Raw genomic sequence first — 22,674 nt, forward strand, 5'->3', positions numbered from 1 at the left:
CCTCTCTGCAGCCCCAGCTCCCTGCAGCACAAGGCTGTGTTTTTATAAATCGTCTGTTTAATGACAAATCTCAAAACCGGAACAACTCTGAGATGAAAAAAAAAAAAATCTGATACAAAGGCTTTGTAGTGATCACAATCAAAATACTTGTGAAGGGCTGCAGCACTGAGCAGAATCACAGTCAAAAAATCTCCAGTCACATTTGAAGGCAGAATCCAAGTTTTCAGAGAATCTTAGGGAAAAAGCAGTCTGCAATCTCTGAATTAAAGGTGGTCTTTGTTCCTTAACACTGATTTATTTCCATGCTGAAATACCACTCCATACATTTCTCTGCATCATTCCCTTTATCCTCCCATAATGCTACCTGAATCCTCCTGACTGTTAACCAAATCTGCCCATTCTAATTGTCTAAGAAGAGTAAGTCACTGAAAAATGGGATGTTTTTAAAACGATAGTAAGGCCTTCCATAATTTAAAGGCTAATTTAAACGCGTGTTCAGTTCAGCAGGATTAGAGCCCTCTCTCATTTAAGGACACCACAAATACAAGTCCTGCACAGGCAGGGAGAACCCACAGCCCCCAGCAGAAGGTACCCCAGGAACAGCACGACTTGATCAATGAGAGGGAGAAAAGCCCTTTGTGCAGTGCCAGCAGGGAGGACTGTGATGGTCTCAAAGGCATCGTGGCCCTGGCTGATGAGACAGGAACCAGCGAGTCGAGGGGCCTGGGTCTGCAGGCTGGGCTTGAGGACTCCTGTCCTTTTGTCCTCAGAGCCAGGCGGCTGCTGACGCACTGTCCCTGCCACGCTGTCCCTGCAGTGCTCAGCCACGAGCAGACACCTTCCCTTGCCACCCCCATTTTAGTCCAGCACCTCCAGTCACATCCCGACTCCAAGCCCATGGTGGGGGCTGGGGAAGGAGACTGGCTGCTCGAGAAGTGATCTGTCACCGCACACACTCGGGCAAAGATGTTTCAGGCTAAAATAATTCATTTTAATACAGTTTTGTGAGCGGGAATTGCCGAACGCAGTGGCATAATGCAGAAATATTTTAGCATTAAGGGCACCTTCATCGAGAGGTTATTTCCATAGATCTGAGTACTTTAAAGCTTTTTGGACAGGCAGGCAATGGGGAGTGAGGGGTTCAGGAGGCAGAGCCAGCTGCAGCCCCTGCCATGCTGCTCCCAGTTCTCCCCACCACTGAACTTACACACCATAAATGATTCACAGTACTGTCGTGGCAGGGATAAAGAAAAGAGAATACAACCCTCCACCCTGTTCCTGACCCTTTTAGGAAGAGGAGTCAGGGAAAGCAGCACCCGGGGCTCCCCTTCCCCTCCAGGGTGACATTCCGTGGTGCCATCACATCCCCACGTACATCACTTTCCACAGCAGCTCTCGCTAACAGGCTGCAGAAAAATCCTACCCAAAGATCTGTAGGACTCATAAGTAGTATGAAAACACGATCCATCCTAAGGGAAGGAGCGAGGGAGAGGAGGGGGGGGAGCGGGAGAGGGAGGGCAGAGACTGTCATCATCCCTGAAGTGATGTAAGCTTCTAAATATAGCACCAGCAACACAGGAGGAACAATAAAAAGGCACCATGGATTGGATTTCTCCGTCGCTTTCGCACTACCCCGACCATCTTTTTTCAGCTGCCGCGTTAAGCAGGGAAAGGTCATCTCCTACTTGCAGCAATTCAGATTTATATGGTGTATAATACTTTCTTAAACATGTTTATAAATTGCAGCTCTCCCCTGCAGCTCTGTCTCGGCACACACGCTCTGCAGAGCTGGGCAGAGCATGAGCCGCATGGCAAACAGGGACAGCAGTGGGGGGGAAGGGGGAAGCCCCCTCTGCTACAGACTCAAAGTTCCTTGCTAGGGTTTGAGCCGAGCTGATTCACACCACGCTCCTCCCTTCCTGCCTGCCATCTCATTTCGGCACAGGGTGGGGAAGTCTGGGAAGGTATGCAACCCAAAAATCCCTGGTGATGAAAAGGTAGGGATACCAACCACATAGGGTCAGTTTGTGGGATTGAATCCACCCAGAGACACTGAAAGGACGAAATCTTTAATATCCCACGGCAAAATTTTCCAAACACATTCAGAGTTTTGCTCACTAAACACACCCTCAATCTAGTCTCAAAACTGACATCACAGCCCAAACCTAACACAGATCTGGCCGTGATTTCCTCATCTGCCACCAGCCTGGGAAGCCAGGAATACAAAAAGCCTACCAAGATACATATCTTCTCATCCCCCAAAAGTTGATATGAAAGCCAATACAAAATACCGCTTTTTGTTCCCCCATTTATTAAAATGTTAAATCTCAAGTTAAACCAAACAGATTAAGACTATTTAGGACATAAAGTACCAACACACCTCTCACAAGAAAAAGAGTCTCTGATTAAATGACCTTGAGAATAACGCATTAAGTTCACAGAAGAGGTTAAAAAAAAAAATCATTAAAATGCCACTTCCAATATTTCTTCTGTCTTTATTCTTGAGGATTAACACTAAACTGGACACCTGCAAGCAGGAAGTGGGGAGGGATCTGACTCCTCCTACCAAATTTCAAAATTCCTCTCTAAGCAAGGGTGACTTTGAACAGTCCACTCTCATTAGCGGTCAGTGCATCCAGCTTGAAGAGCATATGTGACACAGGCACAGCATCTCATGGACACTGCTGTCCCAGCAATAGTCCTGTGTCTGGGAGGAGTCCTACCCTGTGTCTGGGAGGAGTCCTACCCTGTGTCTGGGAGGAGTCCTACCCTGACAGACTTGCCTGGGCTCGGGCATAACTTCATTCTCAGACAGCTCTGCTGTCCCTGGACCCAGGCTGGGACCAGCCCGGCTCAGTATCAGAGTGAACAGGGATAACAGGGTGGGTGAGGCACCCGGGGTCTCCAGATCCCAAGATGTGGATGCCCAGATCAGCCATGCTGGGGAAGCACAGCACAGACCCTAAAGCAGCTCTGCAGGGCTCCCCTCATCAGGTGGAGCATCACAGTGCCCTGATGCCCAAACTTTCTCATTTTCTCATACAATCCAACCTTATGACCTTTAAAAATGGAAAGCTGAGTATGCTCAGAGAAATTTTTCCCCACCATCATTTGGGGTCCCTTCCTCCACTGAGGGTAAAACAGCAGGAAAAGCCCAGCTATTCTCACCTAGTGAGAACTGATCTTAACAGATAAACCAAGGGGGTGAGTGTGATGCCATACCTGCACACCACGATGACAAACCACAACTGCTAACCAGACTTGAAAGAAAACAAAACCAAAATCATACAGCCAACACAAGCATCGTGGCTACATTACCTCAAACTAAAAACTTCATCATATGAGAACAAGACTTAATACTCAGTGATAGAATGCAACTCTGCCTTACAAGAACAAAGTAAGGATCAATGAGGAATTAAGACAGAGCGATGGTATTCAGTCAAGTATTTTATCTGTCAGACATATCCCTATTAAGAAGGATGCCACATATCAAATATAAAACTACAAATGCTGTTAAATGTCATTAGATAGCAATCAGTTCTATGCCAAAACCAAAGATACTCTTCTAGCTATTCTCTTGTACAGGCAGTTGTTTCCATGCCAGGTTTTTCCAAGGAAAACAGGGCACCCAAATGCTTGCATTATGTGCTGACATTTTCTGATGGTGATTTTTATTGGAAACTGCTCAGGATATTCCCAGTCTCTAAGTTGGTCCATGAGGTTTACAAAGAACATGTCTAAGTTGATGTGATTTTCCATATTCTAAATCAGAAATCCATTTTACCTTGAAAACAAAGTTGAAGACAACACCCTCACAGCCCTTTGAAGAAGTCCTTCAGCATTATATGACATTCAATCCAACAACTCCAACTTACAACCTTACAATGCTATCATAAAAAAACAACCCCTCACACGACTACTTCTCTCTAAGGCAGGAGAAACCTAAACCCAAGTGAAAGGTTGAGTTGGCTACAAATGAGAATACAACCAGGCTGCTCCTCTTGAGTAGAGCATATTGGACAGAAACAGCCCAGATGGAAGACAGGAAATAAAAACCAGCTCCAAGCACGCCACCATCTCCCTGCACGCAGGCAACCAGCTTGCTGGCTGCTGCCCTGTCGGCTTCCTGCAAGAAGTCACCCAATATGTCATTTCAAGAGACTGAAACAATGTTAAAAACAAGGATCTGACAAAGAACTGCAACTCAAACACGAGGTTTTTAAGTCTCCAAAAAGACTGAAACCCCTCTCCCCAGCACAGAGCACTGTTCTCCCACCAACCCCCGAGCGACGCAGTTACGAGCACTGGGCAAAACCCCCACGCATCTGTCTCAGCCTAGTTTGCCTAAGAGGCTGCTCATAAAGAATTAATGGCTTTGGAACTGCCACCCAGCCCCTCAGGGTCCATCAAAACAGAGATTAACTCCCTGATAATGCTATATAAAAGATTTTCTCAGACATCTTCCAAGGAACTGAGTTAATTTCTACCACAGTGTAAATTTGTCTATGTGGTAAAAGGAGGAGGAAGGAACAGATAACTGGCTGTTGTGTGGAGAGCACACTAATAAGGACTTGAATTCTTGCTTGTTGGGGTGGTAATTTGCAAAATATTTAGAAGTTTCAAAAGGTTCTTCTGCCACGAGCTGGCACAAGAGTACATCCCTCCCACAGCACTGCCAGCACCAGCTCAGGTCAAGGGCTGAGCAGCTCTCCAGTTTGATGCCAGTTAATGGTGTCAGATGATTCCTCTGCGAAGGACAGACTGTGCTCAGGATCTGCTTCCAAACAGTTCCAGGCTTCCTGGTGAAAAGTGTTCAGTTGTACAAACACTGATGTGTTTGGACTGCAAGTAGGAAATAAATGTAAAAATATCCACAAGTTTTTCTTGAATTATCACAAACAAGTGCAGTTCTGCTGCTCTGCTGAGCAGGGGGCGGAAAACACTCAAATCTGCTGCAGGACAATGCTGGGGTCAGGGGGCCCATCATCACCCCAGCACATGAGGTGAGAGCAGCTGTACAACTTAGTGCTCATCTTACTCGAGATGGAGAAAGGTTTAAAAATACAGTCTGTGAGACAGGAATCATGGAACAGGCTGGGAGGGACCTTAAAGCTCATCTTGTTCCAACCGTTCTGCCATGGGCAGGGACACTTTCCACTAGACCAGGTTCCTCCAAGCCCTGTCCAGCCTGGTCTTGAAGAGCAGGAAAGATGGGCAATCAGCTGTATTAGCAACCTCCCAGTGCAGCTCTCCCTAACAGCAACTCAGGACCTTGTTCCAGGACCGAAGCCTCAGCCTGGCAGGGCAGGACAGTGTGTGTCCATCTGTCCTGCAGCAGAATGATGTCACATCCCAACACGGTGGCATCACCCAGCACCACAGGCTCTCCCACAGGCCACGGGAAGGGCTGTACTCTACAGCCAGCAGCCAGATTTCAGTAAATACAGGTGCCTGCTTAAAATAAATCCCCCCTAGTTTCAGTCTGATGTAGTTTCATTTGTGCATCACTCTGAAATGCCGTTACACAGCTGCACGTCACCTCCAAACTGAGGTGATTCCTGTAATTCACAGTTTATATTTAACCTGCTTGTCGAGTTTGTAAAGTCTTCAGGGAAACTCCCAAAAGTAAGTTTTGAAAACCGACTGTAAGTTTATGGATAAACTGAATTTGACATGCTGCATTATGTTGTTAGTTTAAAAAAAATAAAATTTTCATGTGAAAAACCCAGATTTTCACCAAAGGGCAGTATTTTCATTAAGTATTTTCGTATTTTGTATGCAGCCTATTGAAGTCATTACTCATTGGAAACTGCAGACGCTCATTAATTGGTTTGGGAAACACCAGTGGCCTATGGAAATTCCTTGGAAGATTTTTAATGCACGGCACACTTTGAGGATTGGTGTTTTGCTAATGACCACCATAACCAGCGGCAGACTTTCAAGGAGCCCTTGACAGTAACAGTGCTGACAAAACGAGCAGACAAAATCAATATGTAAAATAAAATATGAGCGAACATGCATTTGGCAATTCTCCCCTGGCTCCCAAAAGCAGAGGGAAGAGCCCGAGGGCAGCTCAGCAGAGCAGGGCGAGCTCAGGATGCCGAGCACAGGTTCCCATGATGGATGCCAGCAGGACCCTGCCAGAGGTTGTTTCCAGCTCCACCAGTGAAGCAGTAGAATCACAGAATCACAGAATTATTAAGGCTGGGGAAGACCTCTGAGATCATCGAGTTCAAGTGCCAGTGCAGCACCACCACAACATTCACCATTAAGCCATGTCCTCAAGTGCCATATCCACACGTTTTTTGAACACTTCCAGGGATGGTGACTCCACCACTGCCCTGGGCAGTCTATTCCAGTGCTTTATAACTCTTTCCATGAAAAAATTTTCCCTAACATCCAATCTAAATTTTGCCTGGTGCAACCTGGTTTCCTCTCACCCCATCACTTGTTACCTGGAAGAAGAGACCAATCCTCACCTGGCTATGAGCTCCTATTAGACAGCTGTAGAGAGTGAGAAGGTCCCCCTTGAGCCTCCTTTTGTCCAGGCTGAGCCCCCCCAGCTCCCTCAGCTGCTCCTCAGCCTTGTGCTCCGGACCCTTCCCCAGCTGTCTGGCCTGGGAAAGACACCTCTACACCATTCATGCTTAAGCACTACCTAATTCCCTGGCTCTTCCCCCACCCACAAAGCCCAGCCTAACAGTGATTTCCCCCCCTAGAAAGGCGGGGGTTCCATCCCCGTGCCCCTCCTCTCCCCGGCAGACGGGGCGGATGCTGCACCCGCACCCACAGCAAACCCACAGGGCCCACGCAGGAAGTGAACACGCTGCAGACACAGCTCCTTCTCATCACAGGGGCAAGGAAAACACTGAAAAGGGCAGGAGTTCAGTGGAGCTGCAGCCAGTGTCAGCACACACGGGGTCCTGTCCTGCAGGGTGCCTGGCTCACGGAGGCACAGAGCTGCTCCTGAGCCCCTGCGGGCTGGGATCACACCAGGCCACACAAAACTAGAGATGGAGACTATGAAAAACCTGCTGTTGTACAAACAAGCTCAGGAAGAAGGAACCTGCACTATCTCGTTGCATTACACACCACCTCCAGACAGATATGGATGACATCAATGTCTGTGCCCTCTGAGGGCACTGCCAGACCCATGGATTTCAGCAAAACCTAAATTCACCTTCGATTCATAGAATCCCAAAATGGCTTGGCTTGGAAACGACCTCAAAGACCATTTAGTCCCAAGGCCCCTGCCATGGCCAGGGACACCTTCCACTAGCCCAGGTTGCTCCAAGTCCCGTCCAAATTGGCCTTGGACACTCCCAGGGATCCAGGGGCAGCCACAGCTTCTCTGGGCAACCTGTGCCAGGGCCTCCCCACCCTCATAGGGAAGGATTCCTTCTCAGTATCCCAATGAACCCTGCCCTCTGGCAGTGGGAAGCCATTCCCCCTTGTCCTGTCCCTCCATCCCTTCTCCAAAGTCCCTCTCCAGCTCTCCTGGAGCCCCTTTAGGCACTGGAAGGTGCTCTAAGGTCTCCATGGAGCCTTCTCCTCTCCAAGCTGAACAATCCCAACTCTCTCAGCCTGTCATTAGTCAATGAAGTTAAAATTCTGTCAAGCATTTTTTAAAAGCATCGAAAAGAGGAAGTGTGGACATAAACTCAGTAAAAACCAATGAGTTGCAAAGAGAACCATCTTCCAGCTCAAGCAGCACTGATTTCAGCCACTCACAGATCAGCCACAGCCTCATTAAAATTAACTGATATTCCAAAAAAACAGAAGCCAGTGATGCTGTGCCCAGGTTTGGCAAGAGGCAGCTGGAGACATGCTTTAAGTCGGTCTTAGGTGGTTTAGATCAATAAAAGGGACCATTTCAGCAAATTTACCTGCTAGTTAAAAATAGATTATAAGAGACCCACAGTGTTTCACAGCATTTAAAAAGGAAAGGATTAGTAATGGTAAAGCACCTAATGGGTTTGATCCAGCATATTGAAATGTGACTTAATTCCCTCCAATTGTGAGATCCCCCATGCTACCTCCAGCCTCTGACAGGATTACATTAAGTAATGATCAAAGAACAAGAAACCTGCCACTCAAGCAGTCTGCAGTGACAGACTTCTCTGAAGATAAATGCTTCTACAAGGCTCCAGGACAATTTTTACATGATGCAAATATTAAGATACCGCCCGTAAAATGCAATATTATAATAAATCTTTTAAACCTCATGATCCTCTTACAGGAGTTTAAAAAAAAACCCCTGCATCTCTAAGAAAATGGATTACTAGTAAAGTTTGGTATCAGTTTCTTTATTCTGCTCTACAATGAACTAACAAGTTAAAAAATTCAGTATGTTGTCACAACTCCACAGAAATAGGCATTACATCATATGTACACTATTTTTAGAGATACAAATAATCTCCATTTTAAAAAATATCACTGAGAGAACTGTCAAAAATATATGTGGGTAATAAATATGCAGAATAACAGAATGGTTTGGGTTGGAAGAGACCTTAAAGATCATCTCACTCCAACCCCACTGCCCTGGGCAGGGACACCTTCCACTATCCCAGGTTGCTCCTGGGAGCCCTGTCCAACCTGGCCTTGGACACTCCCAGGGATGGGGAGTCCACAACCTCAGATTACTGACCACAGCCATTAATTAGAAAAAAAGATTTGAGTTTACAGGTTTGAGAGTCACACAGAAATTTGTATCAAATTCTTAAACCCCATTCAGTTTTGAACACTGCATGAATTATAAATGCAAAACTTACTATCTCAGGTTTTATTTTGTACTTGTGAAGATAAATCCTTGAACCATTTACTTTTCTATTACTTGATCCAAGATCAAAACAGCAATTTAATTTTTATAAAGCACCAGAGAACTACCATTAAACTATTTTCTTTAAAGCTCTGTCATAAAAAAGTCATCTGTTGTTAGTCTGGCTGCAGTTTTTTAAGCACCTGCTGCATGGGCACAGAAGTTTAGGACATAGTTTAACAGAGATGATCACAATTACTTTCTTCTTTTGTAATTAAAAACCACGGTTGCATTATTGATTGGGTTGAGAACTAGACTAAGAATAGAAATGACTCAGTATTTATCTCTGCTGTGAGGACCCCAGCTCCTGGATGCTTATCACCACAAAGAAATGCAATCAAGCTAACAGATCAGTCTGAAGCAAGAGCAGGCAGAATTAACACCAGTGGCACATTTCTTCCTAATCTGTTCATTTGGAGCAAGAGCTTTTGCCAAATGTGTCCAGCCCCACCTTCCCTCCCCCACTCAGGACACCACTGCAGGGCTGATGTGTGAGATGCACAGTTATAAGTGACAAAAATGAAGAAGGCCAGAAATGCCCAGGGATGAAGAGATGGGATGAATTTATGGGGATGCTCAGACCTGCCCCAGGCACACAGAGCTCGGGGCTGTCACCCCCCCAGACACAGCCCCCTCCTCAGCAGCACTGCTGCTTGGGATCCTGAAAAAGGATTTGCCAAACACACATTTATCCTCAGATCTGCCTGGCTTGCTGTGCTGCAGAAGGGAAAAAATCCCAGCACTAGCAGAACCTCAACACAGCCACGGAGCAGCCTGGAGGGGCAGGAGAGCCCAGGCACCAGGAGAGCAGGGCTGGCACTGCCCACACTGGCACTGCACAGACAGAGTCACATCACTGGGGAGACAGAAACAGAAATACAGACCTGCTCGGTTTGAGGGAGCAGAGAGAGCACTGCCAGCATGTGTTCACTGTGTTTTACTTGGAAGAAAAAAAAAACCAATCCAACAACAAAATCCCAACAAACTTCAAAAACTTACTCTGCAGACAACCAGTGCTCTTGTGAGACAACACAGCTATGAACCACAAAAATTTAGTAAAGGCATCTAAATGGCAACTCCTTCACCAAAGAAGCCAATCAGATTATCCCTTTTTACCTTTTTAACATTAGTCCAATCAGCTGAGGGGAGGGAAGAAATTTAAGATACGAAGATATACAGTTAAACTAAGCCCTAGAACTCCCTTAATTAAGAAGCATAAAAGGAAAGAGCTTCAAGGATGGTAACAATAATTTAAAATATTATTTAAAGTATCTGCATAGAAGTTTTGGGTTCATGGCCAATCAGGTCTTTCTACAGAACAAGTTCCAGCACTAACAAGCAGGGAGCTCCATGTGAGGAGTAGGTGTAAGTTCATGTCACAACCCAACAGGGGATGTTTTATAAAACATAGATTAACCTTAATCATAAATATAAACACAGTATATTTAATGTGCAGAGATTTACATTCTAAGGAGTTAATGCAGATTGCATGGATAATTCTCCTTAAAAGCAAACACAAGAAATCTTCTATTTAAGGAAATATTCTGAGCTGAGTCAAAGCAATACTGAATTTCAGTACCTATAGGATCTGAGTTTTCTTCAGAAAGCAGAAAACTACTTGTGTGTGAGAGATTAGGCATTTAAGTAAAAACTTAAATGGTGCCATGCTGAGTACTCCAACATCAACCATGGGAGCCCAGCTGGAGTCCCTGCAGAGGCTGGAAAGCTCTGAGCCCTCCCTGAGCACACAGGGCTCACAAAAGGTCCATCAGGACACATTCAGCATCTGTCACAGAGCACTCAGCAACAGGCTGGACAGGGAAATACAACTCTGCGCTCATTCATTAGCATTATGCCAGAGAGGAAATCTGCTGCAGAGTTTGTAAACAGTTTTCCCACTCTGGCAGAAATGTTTTTGCAAGTTCCTGTCAAATGGAAGTTTCACTCAAAAACCCTCTTCCTTATCCTGCTTCCCTGCCTATGGGAGGGGGTTGGAACTACATGATCTTTAAGGTCCCTTCCAATTCAAACCATGCTAAGATTCTGCCATTCTCTCATGGGCTACATCAAGCATTACACTATAAAACCTGTTTGTCAAGGCCTCTGGGAACCAACAGCCATGTACGAGCAGGCTTATCCAGGTAGGAGTTAAACCCAGGCACAGAACTAACCATACCTCAGAAAAATTCATTATCTTACCAGTTATGGAAAACTATAGGCACCCAATTTTTATTTACTTGTCACACAGGCAGCTTGGTTATCACATTTTTATTCTGAGTCGTCTGTTGAGTTACAAATTACTTTTTGCTACCCTGAGTACTGTGAGTATGACACTTTCCAATTAGGAGCTTACAGTCTACAAAGCAAGGACTGGTATTTCAATTCAGGCTGCTAAAAACCCAACAGCTTGCAGATTTGCTAGCAGTGAGGTGGTTGTTTACTCCTTGCCACTTAGCACTCACTCATCCAGGAAAACACTTAGCAGCATTAACAGGACTCTTCTTATATATTCCTAATTAACTGACATTAAAACAGATTTAGGAATGTGTTGTTTGATTTCCATCAAATGATGAGATATATATATATATATATATATACACACATTCATAGATCTGAAGAAGCCACCAGGTTTGCAACAAGCAAGTGTAGGTGCAGGCCCACGGATGCTCCACATCACTGATAACAAGGAAATAATTCAACATGAAGAAAAGTAAATCCACAAGAAGAAAAATCCTAATGAGGACATCATTTGTTGACTCATCACAGTCCCTGAATGTACCACACCAAGTCCTTGCAGCAATAACTGATAACCTCTGAAATCATTCACAAAGCTGTGTGACTTGGTCTTTCTCAGACCAAAGATGCCGAGTCCCTTGTCACGCACCCCTCCGGGCAAGCACCACAGGTGGCATCAGCTGTTCCTGGGATTCTCCTCCTCTTAGCACTGAAATCTGAGAGTTATTATCTGTGTGCTTATTGACTGTCACAAAACCAAAGAGACAGAGATAGATTCTGTCATACACAGACTGGAATTTAATTCCTAATAAAGCCTTATGCTGACCTGCCCAGAGCGTCAGGGTCCAACATCTCATTTCTTCAATAACTAATTCAATGGCTTACTAATGATAAAATCCAACACATGTGACAGTTCTAGAAATGAGATGGCAGAGGGTGTTAAACTTCAAGCAGCATAGTCTCTTCCTGTCACAGACATATTATTGCTGTGCAAGACCTAAAATCACCACCTGTGGCCCAACCACTACCAACATACAGGAAAACCAGCAGTTTATATAAGTTATAAATTCATATCTGAAGCACATATCAGATATTTCGAAGTGTATCAACTGAGAGAGGCTTTGTATCTTTTGGGGGGAAGAAAAGGAAGATGGGGAAAAAGGGGAGAAATTGAAATTGACCACTCAATGTTGGTACTTCAACATTAGCACTGGTTTTCACCTTTGATTTTAAAAGCAAATCAATGTATCCAGAACAATTATTTTCAATTAAATAATTTGTCTAGATCAGATGTATATCCTGCCACCAAGCAGGAAGTTTGCATGTGAAGAATAATGGTAAAGAGAAAAACCTTCACATAAGCATTGTGGTCATGAAACCACAGCAGTACAAGCCTTCAACACAGTGCAGTTTATAGTCTGAGCTGTTATTTAAGACCAGCAAATGAGCTGCTGTTACTCTTTTTGATGCTTGAACTACCACTATTCTACTTTCAAGCAAGTAAACACGACCAAGTACGACAGTGTTAATGCTGTATTGAACTGCATCTGTGATGAACTCAGTTCTAAATCACAGTTCAAATTTACTAAGGAAAGAAAAGAAACCTACATCCTACATCCAACAATTCCTACATCTTACCAAAAGAACTCCACATAAAACCAAAAAAACCAAGAATGACCATTTCTCTGCCCAGTGAGCATGTTAAACTTTATTTATAGTGCTCGACCAAAGATCCCTAAACCAAAAAAACCCAATGTATTTTCTAACTAGTGCCTGAATTCACCTCTACCTACGGTGTTGAAATCCAAACCACTCCACTGCTCCCCAGCAAAGAGCGGTCTCAGAAAAGACAAGCATGGACTGTTCCACTTCACCAGTTGTGCCAGCAAAAGAAGATGCCAGCAGCCAGGCAGGGCACAGGATGCCAAGGAGCTGGGCAGAGCAGACTCACCGACACGTAGCTGCTGGTGTCCACGTTGTCTGTGATGGTCTGGCGCTCGCCCCGTTGGTTGATCTTCCTGTACCTCCGGCGGGACTGCCGGAGAGGAACCTCTCTTTGCAAGATGTTTTCCTCATTGTCTTTGGAGTTCTCCACCTGAAAGACACGTTCGGGTTCCTGGTTAAACATCCAGTTCTTCCATAGCGCCGAGAGCCGGTGGAGCCGTAGGAAGCTCATGGGGAAGGAGCAAACATAAGTTCAGGGCAGTTAAACCCTTCTGGGGAAAACGGCCGCGGGCGTTTCGGAGAACCTCGGCTGCGGGTCTCAGAACTGCTCATTACAATGAGCCGGAGGCCACAGTTTCCTTCCAGGAAACAGTGCTTTTAAAAAAAAAAAAAAAAGTAAAAAAGGCCCACGTATCCTCTAAAAAATGTCACTCATCAGTAGAAACCCGTCTGCACCCACATGTATCACACAAGTTACACACACTGCTCATTTCAAGCGTATCTTCAACACAGAACTCACCATTTCTTTGTGTATTTGCAACTGGCAAAGAGACTGAATTATATCCCATTTTTATTAGTGTAATTTTTAAAAGCATAACTTATTTCTAGTAACAGTCACAGCTAAACAACTTTAAATATTCCAGCTTTTTATAAATAGCTGCTTCACCTATGTCATACTGCTTTCTAATCGCTTCCAGCAGATTATGAAGAAATAACTGGAACTTGGTCCATATCTTAATGTTAAATATTATTTGTGACTAAACATTAAAAATTAGGTAAATGTATCTTGTTAGCAAAAGCCAACATGAAACCTTTTATCTCACTAGTTACAATTTTTTTTTCTATAAAAAGCAGTCTCATCCTTTCCCATTTCCTTTTGATGTTTTGGAAAAATATCTCCCAGCAGGAAGCAGAGCAGACATGCATCCAAATAGCTGCAGTGGGCAAGAAGCCTCTCTACAGTGTATTTACTATATTGAGGTTTTTACTGTCCTCAATAGCTTATTTTTATTTTTTTCTGTCTCCAATTTTCACTTGAAAATCCTAAACATTAAGACTTTACTACTGGAACAGGAGAAGAACCTCTGTGTGATCCTACATAGCCCTCACTTCACATACTCGGGTAAATTATCTCAAAATTAAAATTCAAAAGGTATAAAGGAAAGAAACCCAGACAGACTTAACAGACAGGAACAGGAAAGCAACCAAAATACCTAAACCATCACAAAAGCAAGATCACATCTACTTTCTACATAATTTTTTCCAAACAGCTAAGTCTGTCTGAGGTCAGAGGAAGGTGTAAGCAGCTGGGTTTGTCTTGTAGGTTATTTTTGATTCCATAGAGAAAAAGAGACATTAACAACACAGGTTAAAGATATAACAGTTAGAAGAGTGAAGCTCACACCACAGTACTGTAGAAAAAAGAAATCAGAAAAGCCAAGTTCCCCCCGCAAGAGACAACCACACTTTTCACCAGAAAAGGTGAAACACAGGCCAGTGACCAAAGCTGTCCAGCTGCAGCACTGCTGTAAGCAAGATGGTGCAAGGGAGTAAAAATACAAGGCAGGCAGGCAGAAACACAAAAAGAAATAAAAAACCCTTTTGATCAGGCCATTTAGTATCATCAAAAAATGTAGTGAGATGCTCTGTACAGAAGCCTTTCTTCACCCAGCATGAAATACGGATTTCTAGTTAGCAGCAGTGGTACTCTCAAATTATACAGAAGGCTTCCTGAGGTCAGGAAGTTTGGTTTAGTACTCATCAAACAACCAAAATTGTGCTTGTTTATTTTTTAATGCATTATCCTTTTTTTCTCTGCATTCAGTCTTACAAGATCAGAGAAACTAAAACGAGCAGTGAGCTTCTCCAACAGAAGAGACTAACCTGGACCTGAAACTGCTGAGGAGGCTGGACAAACTCTTCCAAAACTGATGACTCTCATTATTAGGAAGCCCCAAACTAACAGGTATTTCTAAGACTCAAGTAAAACAAACACTCAGTGAAAGGGGAAATTCTTCTTCTTCCACAGTTCTAACTGAAAACTAAGAAGTGAGCATAAATAAGTTATTTGTTAGCACCAAGGCAAAACAAACAAGTGCTGAAAATTGAGAAACTGAGACCACCTGCTTCCTTCAGTTAGTGCACTGCTGTTGACAAAAACAACATGAAAATCAGACACCAGGAAAGATCTCCATGCCACAGAGCTCCCAGGTGAGGACCACCAGCACCAACAGTATTTTCAGTCCAGCTGACCATCAGGTTGGGTGCCCTCACTCAGACCTGATTTCAACTGGTTAAAACTAAAAATTTCTGTTAGCAGAGAGGTGTCATCCTCCTCACTCACCCCCCAGCTGGATGAACACTCCTACAGAGGAATTTGGGGAGAACTGGCCCAGGAGGACCCAGCTGCAAACAGACTTCCGGGTCCGACGGAAACACTGCCCTGCAGACTGCTTCTCATTATTTCAGTTCCAATATAGAATCATGGAATTGTTAAGGTTGGAAAAGGCCTCTAAGATCATCAAGTTCAACCATTAACCCAGCATTGCCAAGCCCACCACTAAACCATGGCCCCAAGTGCCACGTCTACACATCTGTTAAATCCCTCCAGGAATGGTGACTCCACCTGGGCAGCTGTGCCAGGGCTTGACAACCTTTCCCATGAAAAAATTTTCCCAATGTCCCACCTGACCCTCCCCTGGCACAGCTGGAGGCCGTTCCCTCTCCTCCTGTCCCTTGTTCCCTGGGAGCAGAGCCCGACCCCCCCCAGCTCCCCCTCCTGCCAGGGAGTTGCAGAGCCAGAAGGTCCCCCCTGAGCCTCCTTTTTGGGAGGATGCTCCCATATCCCCAGGTTCACCCATGGCACTGGCTGCCACATGGAAAAATTGAGGACTGTCCCCAGTTTCACTCTGCAGCCCAAGCCAGCAGTGAAACACTTTCCACCTCTAAGCCCCACACTGCTCCTCTGGAAACTAATGCTCAGATCTGAAGGAAGTGAAAGCACCAAGGAACAGAAAGGACACTTCAGTACACCAAGATATGCTGCAATTCCAGGCCATTTTCTTAAGTGATAAATGGGCCTATTATTAATTCAATAGATTGCTCAGCCTCCAAAAATATGAGTTACAATGCCCATTCACACACTATCTGTTATCCTCATTAACTTAAGTTGACCACATTTTATGGCCTTTAAAATGGGTCAGTTCCCAGAGGATTCCCACTACAAAACTGATTTACATTCTAAAGTAACAGCAGAGAGGAAAAAAAAATTTTAAAAAAATCAGTCACCAGCAGGGAATGATGGTGTTCTTTAACTCCATTAAAGGAGCCAACTAATTATTTTGCTTGAAGATAAATATTCATTACGTATTAAACCTCATTATTATGTTGCAAATTAAAAACGAGAGAAAATAAAAGAATTAAGATAAATTAATAAGAATTAATCAGGGAAATGAAACTCAAGTACACCTTGTGTCAGTGCAGATCATTAGCAAGGTGCACATCACCACACTGGTGCTTTTTTCTCACCCTGTTTGAAGTACTACCCAGAAAATACAGTTAACAGCACCTTCGGCTACATTTACCTATAAAACATGAACATAAAAATAATGAAGAAATAACTCTGTTAATATACTGAAGTTCCAGAGAAGAATGTAAGATACTTTTAAGCATCTCTATACTCTCATTGACATTTAACTACAATTACAGATAATTCAAGAGATTTAAAATACAGTGAACAACTGTCTGGGCTGCACATTTGTCTCCAGGAACACCCAGCAGCTTTTGAATTTGCTGACATGGCCAATGCTGGCTTCTCCAGCTACTGTGACACTGTGTTCCTCTGAAAACACTCAGCACAGTTGTAGCTACTCAAGTTACACACACAACACTAGTTCCTCCATAAAATATTTTAATAAGCCCAGTTTCTGGTAGCACACACTTGCACAGAAGCATCTTCCTGTATTTATTTTTATTTTACAACAATGGTGATGTGACCAAAGAAGGATGTAGGTAGTTCTTTAGAATTTCATATTATATTTTGCCTATGAAATATTTCACGTAAACTTGCAAATGCACTTGCAGTGAGTCAGTCACCAGCCACCCTCTACTAGCCCAGGCTGCTCCAAGCCCTGTCCAACCTGGCCTTGGACACTTCCAGAGATGGGGCAGCCACAGCTTCTCTGGGAAATCATTCCAGGGCCTCCCCACCCTCACTGTAAAGAATATCTTTCTAATATCTAATAATAAATATAACTGGGTGAGTGTTTGTCATTCTGTGCTACAAGGTGCCAGGAGCGTTGAGGTGAAAGCTCAGCTCACCCCAGACACTGCACTGAGCACCCCAAATCCCAGGGAACACTCAGCACCCCAAACCCTGGACAGCAGCAATTTAAACAGTAACAATGCACAGCAAACTAGAGTGCCTGGGGCATTCCCATGACATGGCTGCACACATTGTCACCCAGACAGTCCTGTGCCATCCCTCAAGGCACAAATCCCCCCAGAACTCCAGCTTTGAGAAGAGACTGGGTAATTGGGGATAAAATAAATGAACTGTTTCACTCCAGAGGATGGAGACAGGCTTCTTGCACTCTTAACCTGCACTTCATGGCAGACTGCAGCTTAAAGTGTGTGCTGCAGCAAAGAGCATATTACTGATGGTATCAGAGCCCATGAGCAGAGTCAGACTGACACTGCACAAAGGACAGCAAGTGTACTTGGTACAGGACACCACTGACATCCCCACTAGACTGAACTGTGAGACACAAACTTTTTACAGAAGCTGAATACTCACACACTCAGTGAGTAAGAGACACTGTCAAATATTAGTTTTAATGTTACCATATCTAGATCTAAGGCAGCCGAATCAATAGCAGTCTGGAGATCTGAGACTGATTAACAGACACGTGGCTTCTCAGCACAACAAACAGTTTTGTTCCAGCTCCATTAACAACATCCAAGATGAAAGTTAAAAGAGATCTCCCCGTGTCCCCAGGCACAGTACTGGGGCACAATGTCAGGCTGCACTATGGAAAAGCAATCCTAATATTCCAGCTGCTGACAGCATGTGCACATCAACCTGGAAAGGACTGAGCTACTCTCTATAAGCAACACTCTGTGTTATCATCTATATGTGCACCTGGCTGTATCATAAGTTTTGTGAAGAAGCAGAAGGAACCCTGGGCATTAAGGCTGGTGACAACTAAGTTGAAAACCTTTATCCTTCAAGCCTGGCTAAGCACACTCATGTTTCTTCTCCTGCCTACGAGCCTTCACACTGTGTGGCACTGCAAAGGCTCGGAGGAAGGAGGCTTTTCCTTCCAGACATGGCCACTAAAAGCAATGAAATGGGAGATGGGGGTGTAAATAAAATATTCAGGATAGAAGGCTGTCATTGCCTGACTCAGGAATGCTCAACTCAGCCGTGACTGTTAGGCTTTTGAAACTCAAGTAAGCATAATTTTAGAAAGAATGACCTAATCATCATCATCATTTACCCATCTAGATTAAATTTACATAGCTACTGCTGTTACGAGAGCAGCCATAGGTATAATTGAAATCAAGGCAATTTTGCTGCAATTTTATAGAATACTTTACAATAAGCTTTCTGCTGTAAAAGAGAAAGAATTTGCTGAAACCAGCAATAGATTTAAATACATATGAGAAAAAAAAAATCTGTCTTACCACAATCATTTCTGAAGGCTCCAATATGATACACTCGCATCCTCGCTTTCCTCCAGACTGCTTGCCAAAACTAGAGTGGGATGGGGAAAAAGCAAACAAAAAAGAATGAGATGAACAGCCTATTTTACCTTTTCAGTAACCAAAATAATTGGCAATGGTGCACGTTGTTAAAAAAAAAAAAAAAGGACAAAAAAATTGATGAAAACTATTGTGTGAAAAATTCCAACCAGATAGTATCATCAACATAATTTTTTAATTTATTCAGCACTGCTCATCATGGTCTGCTATGTAATGCCTAAATATAAAGAATGTTCTTTTGTAAAATCCATTATTACTTGCAGATACTCAAAATCACTTATAACACATTTCAGTTCTGACAAGAAAACACTAGTAAATTTTAATTAAACATTAAATAGGCTTTGTAGAAACAAATATACGCAAATTCCAAGGACTCCAAAATACTACTTTGCACGTAGCATTTTTAAGGAGAGTTCCTTCAACTCCATGTCACCTCTTCATCCTCCCAGGAAAGGGAAGGACAGAGAATCTCTTCTCTAACATTGGGCCTTAACTTGTGACCTCTGCCTTTGTGTTGGTTATTGTGCCATCACAAGGCGATGGTATCACCGTGATGGGCTCTCTTTTAAGAAGTGTGAAAAACCACAAATGTGACCAAGTGTGATGGGCAGTGTAATACAGCACCTAAGGAGAGCAGCTAAAAGCAACCTGATGTGCTTCAGCTCATCAGCTTTAATAGACACCTTCCTTCAGGACACCCACCACCAGAGGTGGCTTTAGGGAATCACCTCTGGAGAAGGCACCATGCCAGCAGAGCTGAGCTGGACACTGCTGGGGGACACGGGGTGTGTCACAGACCAGTGACCTCTGAACTCACTCCATCTGTGCCTGCAGTGGCACCTGCCATTGAGAATACCTGGCTGCACATATTGAGTGAGTTTGTCCTCACTTCCAGGCCCACTGGCCTGAGGTGGGTTTGCTCGACCCACCCGCTCCCTGAGCCCACAGGAGAGCGATGCCAGGCCCGTGTCCCGTGGAACAAGCCCCGTGATGAGCAGAGGGGTGGCTGGACTGAGCCCTGCATTAGCAGTTCAGCAGTTGTAGCTGCTGTTACAAACTCGGGCTGTCAACATCAATCACATTTTAACACCTACCAGCAGGTGAGACACCCGAAGAATCAGTTAACGCAAAGCAGGGATTAATGTGTGAATTAGAAGGGAGTTCAGACAAGTGTGGAGACAAATCCTTAAAAAGTGGGTCGGCTCCATCTGCTTTCAGTGAGGTTATGTTTGGAAAGTACATCTGAAACTCCAGTCACACAAGATTTGAGCCATGGTCACTTTGATGGCAAAGATCTGTGAAACACCACCTTGGACAAAACATTTAAAAGACTCGTGCTTATGAACTGCGTGTCAGGGGAGCACTCCCAAACTTCTGCAGGATACGTGCTCTTACAGGGAAAGAACTAAACTAGACTAAACTAAAGCTGAAGGAGGGAATGTTTAGATATTAGGAAGATATTCTCTACAACGAGGGTGGTGAGGCCCTGGCACAGGTTGCCCAGAGAAGCTGTGGCTGCCCCATCCCTGGAAGCCAGGGTTGGACAGGGCTTGGAGCAACCTGGGATGGTGGAAGGTGTCCCTGCCCATGGCAGGGGGTGGAACTGGATGGTCTTTAAGGTCCCTTCCAAGCCAAACCATTCCGTGATTCTACGAAACTGTAAAGTTACGCAAGTTACATCAGAATATTCCAACAAATCATCAGTGTAATCCCATTAGGATTAAGAAATATGATTAACAAGGGAACAGCAGCTTCCACTGTTGAGTTTGATTTTGCTAATGGTCTACTGAAGGAAAAAAAAAAAATATTTAAATTACATGATTGCCATGGAGTGATAAACGACAACGAAAATTTTCTCACCCAGACCAGAGAAGCACAGGTTTCACACAGAAAACTGGCATTTTCACACATCTATACTAAGAAACTCAGAGCTAAAATTTTCATGCCTTCTTTCATGCTTTTTCCACACAGCATGTGATCCAGGCATGACAGTCTTGTGTATTTGCAATACATAAAAAGAATGGATAAACTACTCTCATTATTATAAAAAAAGTTAATTCAGTTCAGAAAATATAGAAATGTCATTTTTAATGTCAGTTCCAACTTCAAGGTGAACTGAAATTCCATGTTAGGATTTCTTCACAAACCAAAAAGCAAAGTGAGACCAACTTTGCTATGGAATCATTTTCAGTTGCAAAAAAAAAAAAAAAAAAAAAAGGAAAAAAAGTTACAAACATTTGCAATTCTATTCCTTACAACAGAAAGCTAAATACAAGAGATTTCCCCCCCCAAAACTAAAATTCTAAAGAAATTGTGTGCAACTGGAAGTTTCAATTTTTGCAGCTTTTTAAAAACAGAAATAATCATCATCAGTTTTATCACAAAACAGATTATTGCTACTATTGCTATGTCTCCTGCAGTTGGGAAAAGGCTCCAATTTCCTGCTGCAGGTTGTTCAAGCACAGTGTTTTTGTCGTGTAACAACAATTTATCAAACTCCTCGAGGTTGAGGAAGGGTTGTTTTCCTTTTTGTTTTGCTTTACATAAACACATTCCTGAAATTCAGCAACTGTCCAGCTCCCCTCTGCTCTCGTTGCAGCATTTGCTAATTAAGTAATGGCAGTAAACACTAAGGAGGAAGAGAAGAGTGCTTGGAACAAAGGTCACACTCTTGGCACCATCATTTCTGCTCCATCAGGCACTTTACAACAACCAAACACTCGGAAAAGGATTAAGTTCCAAAGACAAAACCCACCCTGCTAATCCTAAACTACTCACATTAACAAGTCAATAGGTCAAGTTTAATTATTTCCTGGAGCACATCATGGATGGTTTATCGATTATTCCTCAGCAGAGCTCCTTCCAAAGGAGGAGGCAGCATATGGTTTCTCCCCAGCTATAACCACCACTATGTCTCAAAAATACCCATTTTTAACATTCTTAATTAACATATGCAACGTGTTTTAGCAACATAGATTTTAACATTCTTAATGACTTATTCCATATTTTTCTCTGGAATACAAATGTTTAGCTTCTCTATTAGTTAAGAGGTTTGCTGACATCAATAGACTTCACTAATCTGCCAGTTATAATCCAGGCCTCAGAAAAATGTTCATTCCCAATTAATTGGAAATGGAAAGGATTCAGTTGAACAAAGCTTTGCAAGGGGAGGAGATAAAACCCATTTGGGAAAGAATAGTAAACGTGGACCTTCTGTGACAACAAATTACTTGAGGTTTTCAGTCGGCCATTGAAGACCCACCCAAACCTAAAATATGCTGGTTTTCAAAGGTGAGGGCTCTGGAAAGTACATCTAATTCTGGAAGAGGTAGGGCAATCTTATTTTTTGGTACTAAAAGACCACTTCCCAGGGCCAGCTTTACACCCTGGGCAGGTTGGATCTGAGCAGCCCATTCCAGCTGGGCTTCAGCACCTCTGCTTACAAACCATCACAGCACCCTTCCCAACCACATCCCTGAACACCAAGTCCTCTTGATGTCACATGGCAAGACACACAAAAAAAAAAAAATGAGGAAATCCTCATTAAGGTACAGCATGTTACACTCACTTCAGTGCTTTCAAGCAGAGAGCAGGAAAAATAATCCAATTAAAAATTTAAATTAATACTGAAAGTGTGAGAAAACATGAAACTAATGTAAATTAAGCTCTACTTACAATAAAAACTATGTCAAAGGGCATACTACCACTGGTATAACTGTTAAAATTTTAAATGATCCAATTAATTTAATCGGTATTGTTAAAATATGTGTGATTTAAATAAGTCTTAAATTTAACATCATTATTCTATAGCCTCCCACTGCTGGAAGCCCAGAAAAAGTCAGTACTATAAAACTACATCACGATTTTTTTTATTTATAATTTTATTATACACTCCTGCAACTTAATATTCATCT

At 43.4% G+C, this 22,674-nt stretch overlaps 1 protein-coding gene across 7 annotated transcripts in view; it reads right to left on the reverse strand.

Moving 5' to 3' along the window:
• The window catches only part of RAPGEF6 (Rap guanine nucleotide exchange factor 6), a 114,452-nt gene that overhangs the window by 59,539 nt on the left and 32,239 nt on the right, over window positions 1–22,674 (reverse strand). For all 7 annotated transcript variants that reach the window (XM_064672250.1, XM_064672245.1, XM_064672248.1 and 4 more), the window contains exons 5-6: window positions 18,683–18,752; window positions 13,005–13,148 (exon numbers count right to left, since the gene is read on the reverse strand). In XM_064672250.1, coding sequence (XP_064528320.1) covers window positions 13,005–13,148; window positions 18,683–18,752 — 214 coding nt within the window. The remainder of the gene's footprint in view (window positions 1–13,004; window positions 13,149–18,682; window positions 18,753–22,674) is intronic.

This window comes from Pseudopipra pipra, chromosome 15 (genome assembly GCF_036250125.1).
Source record: "Pseudopipra pipra isolate bDixPip1 chromosome 15, bDixPip1.hap1, whole genome shotgun sequence".
NCBI lineage: Eukaryota > Metazoa > Chordata > Aves > Passeriformes > Pipridae > Pseudopipra > Pseudopipra pipra.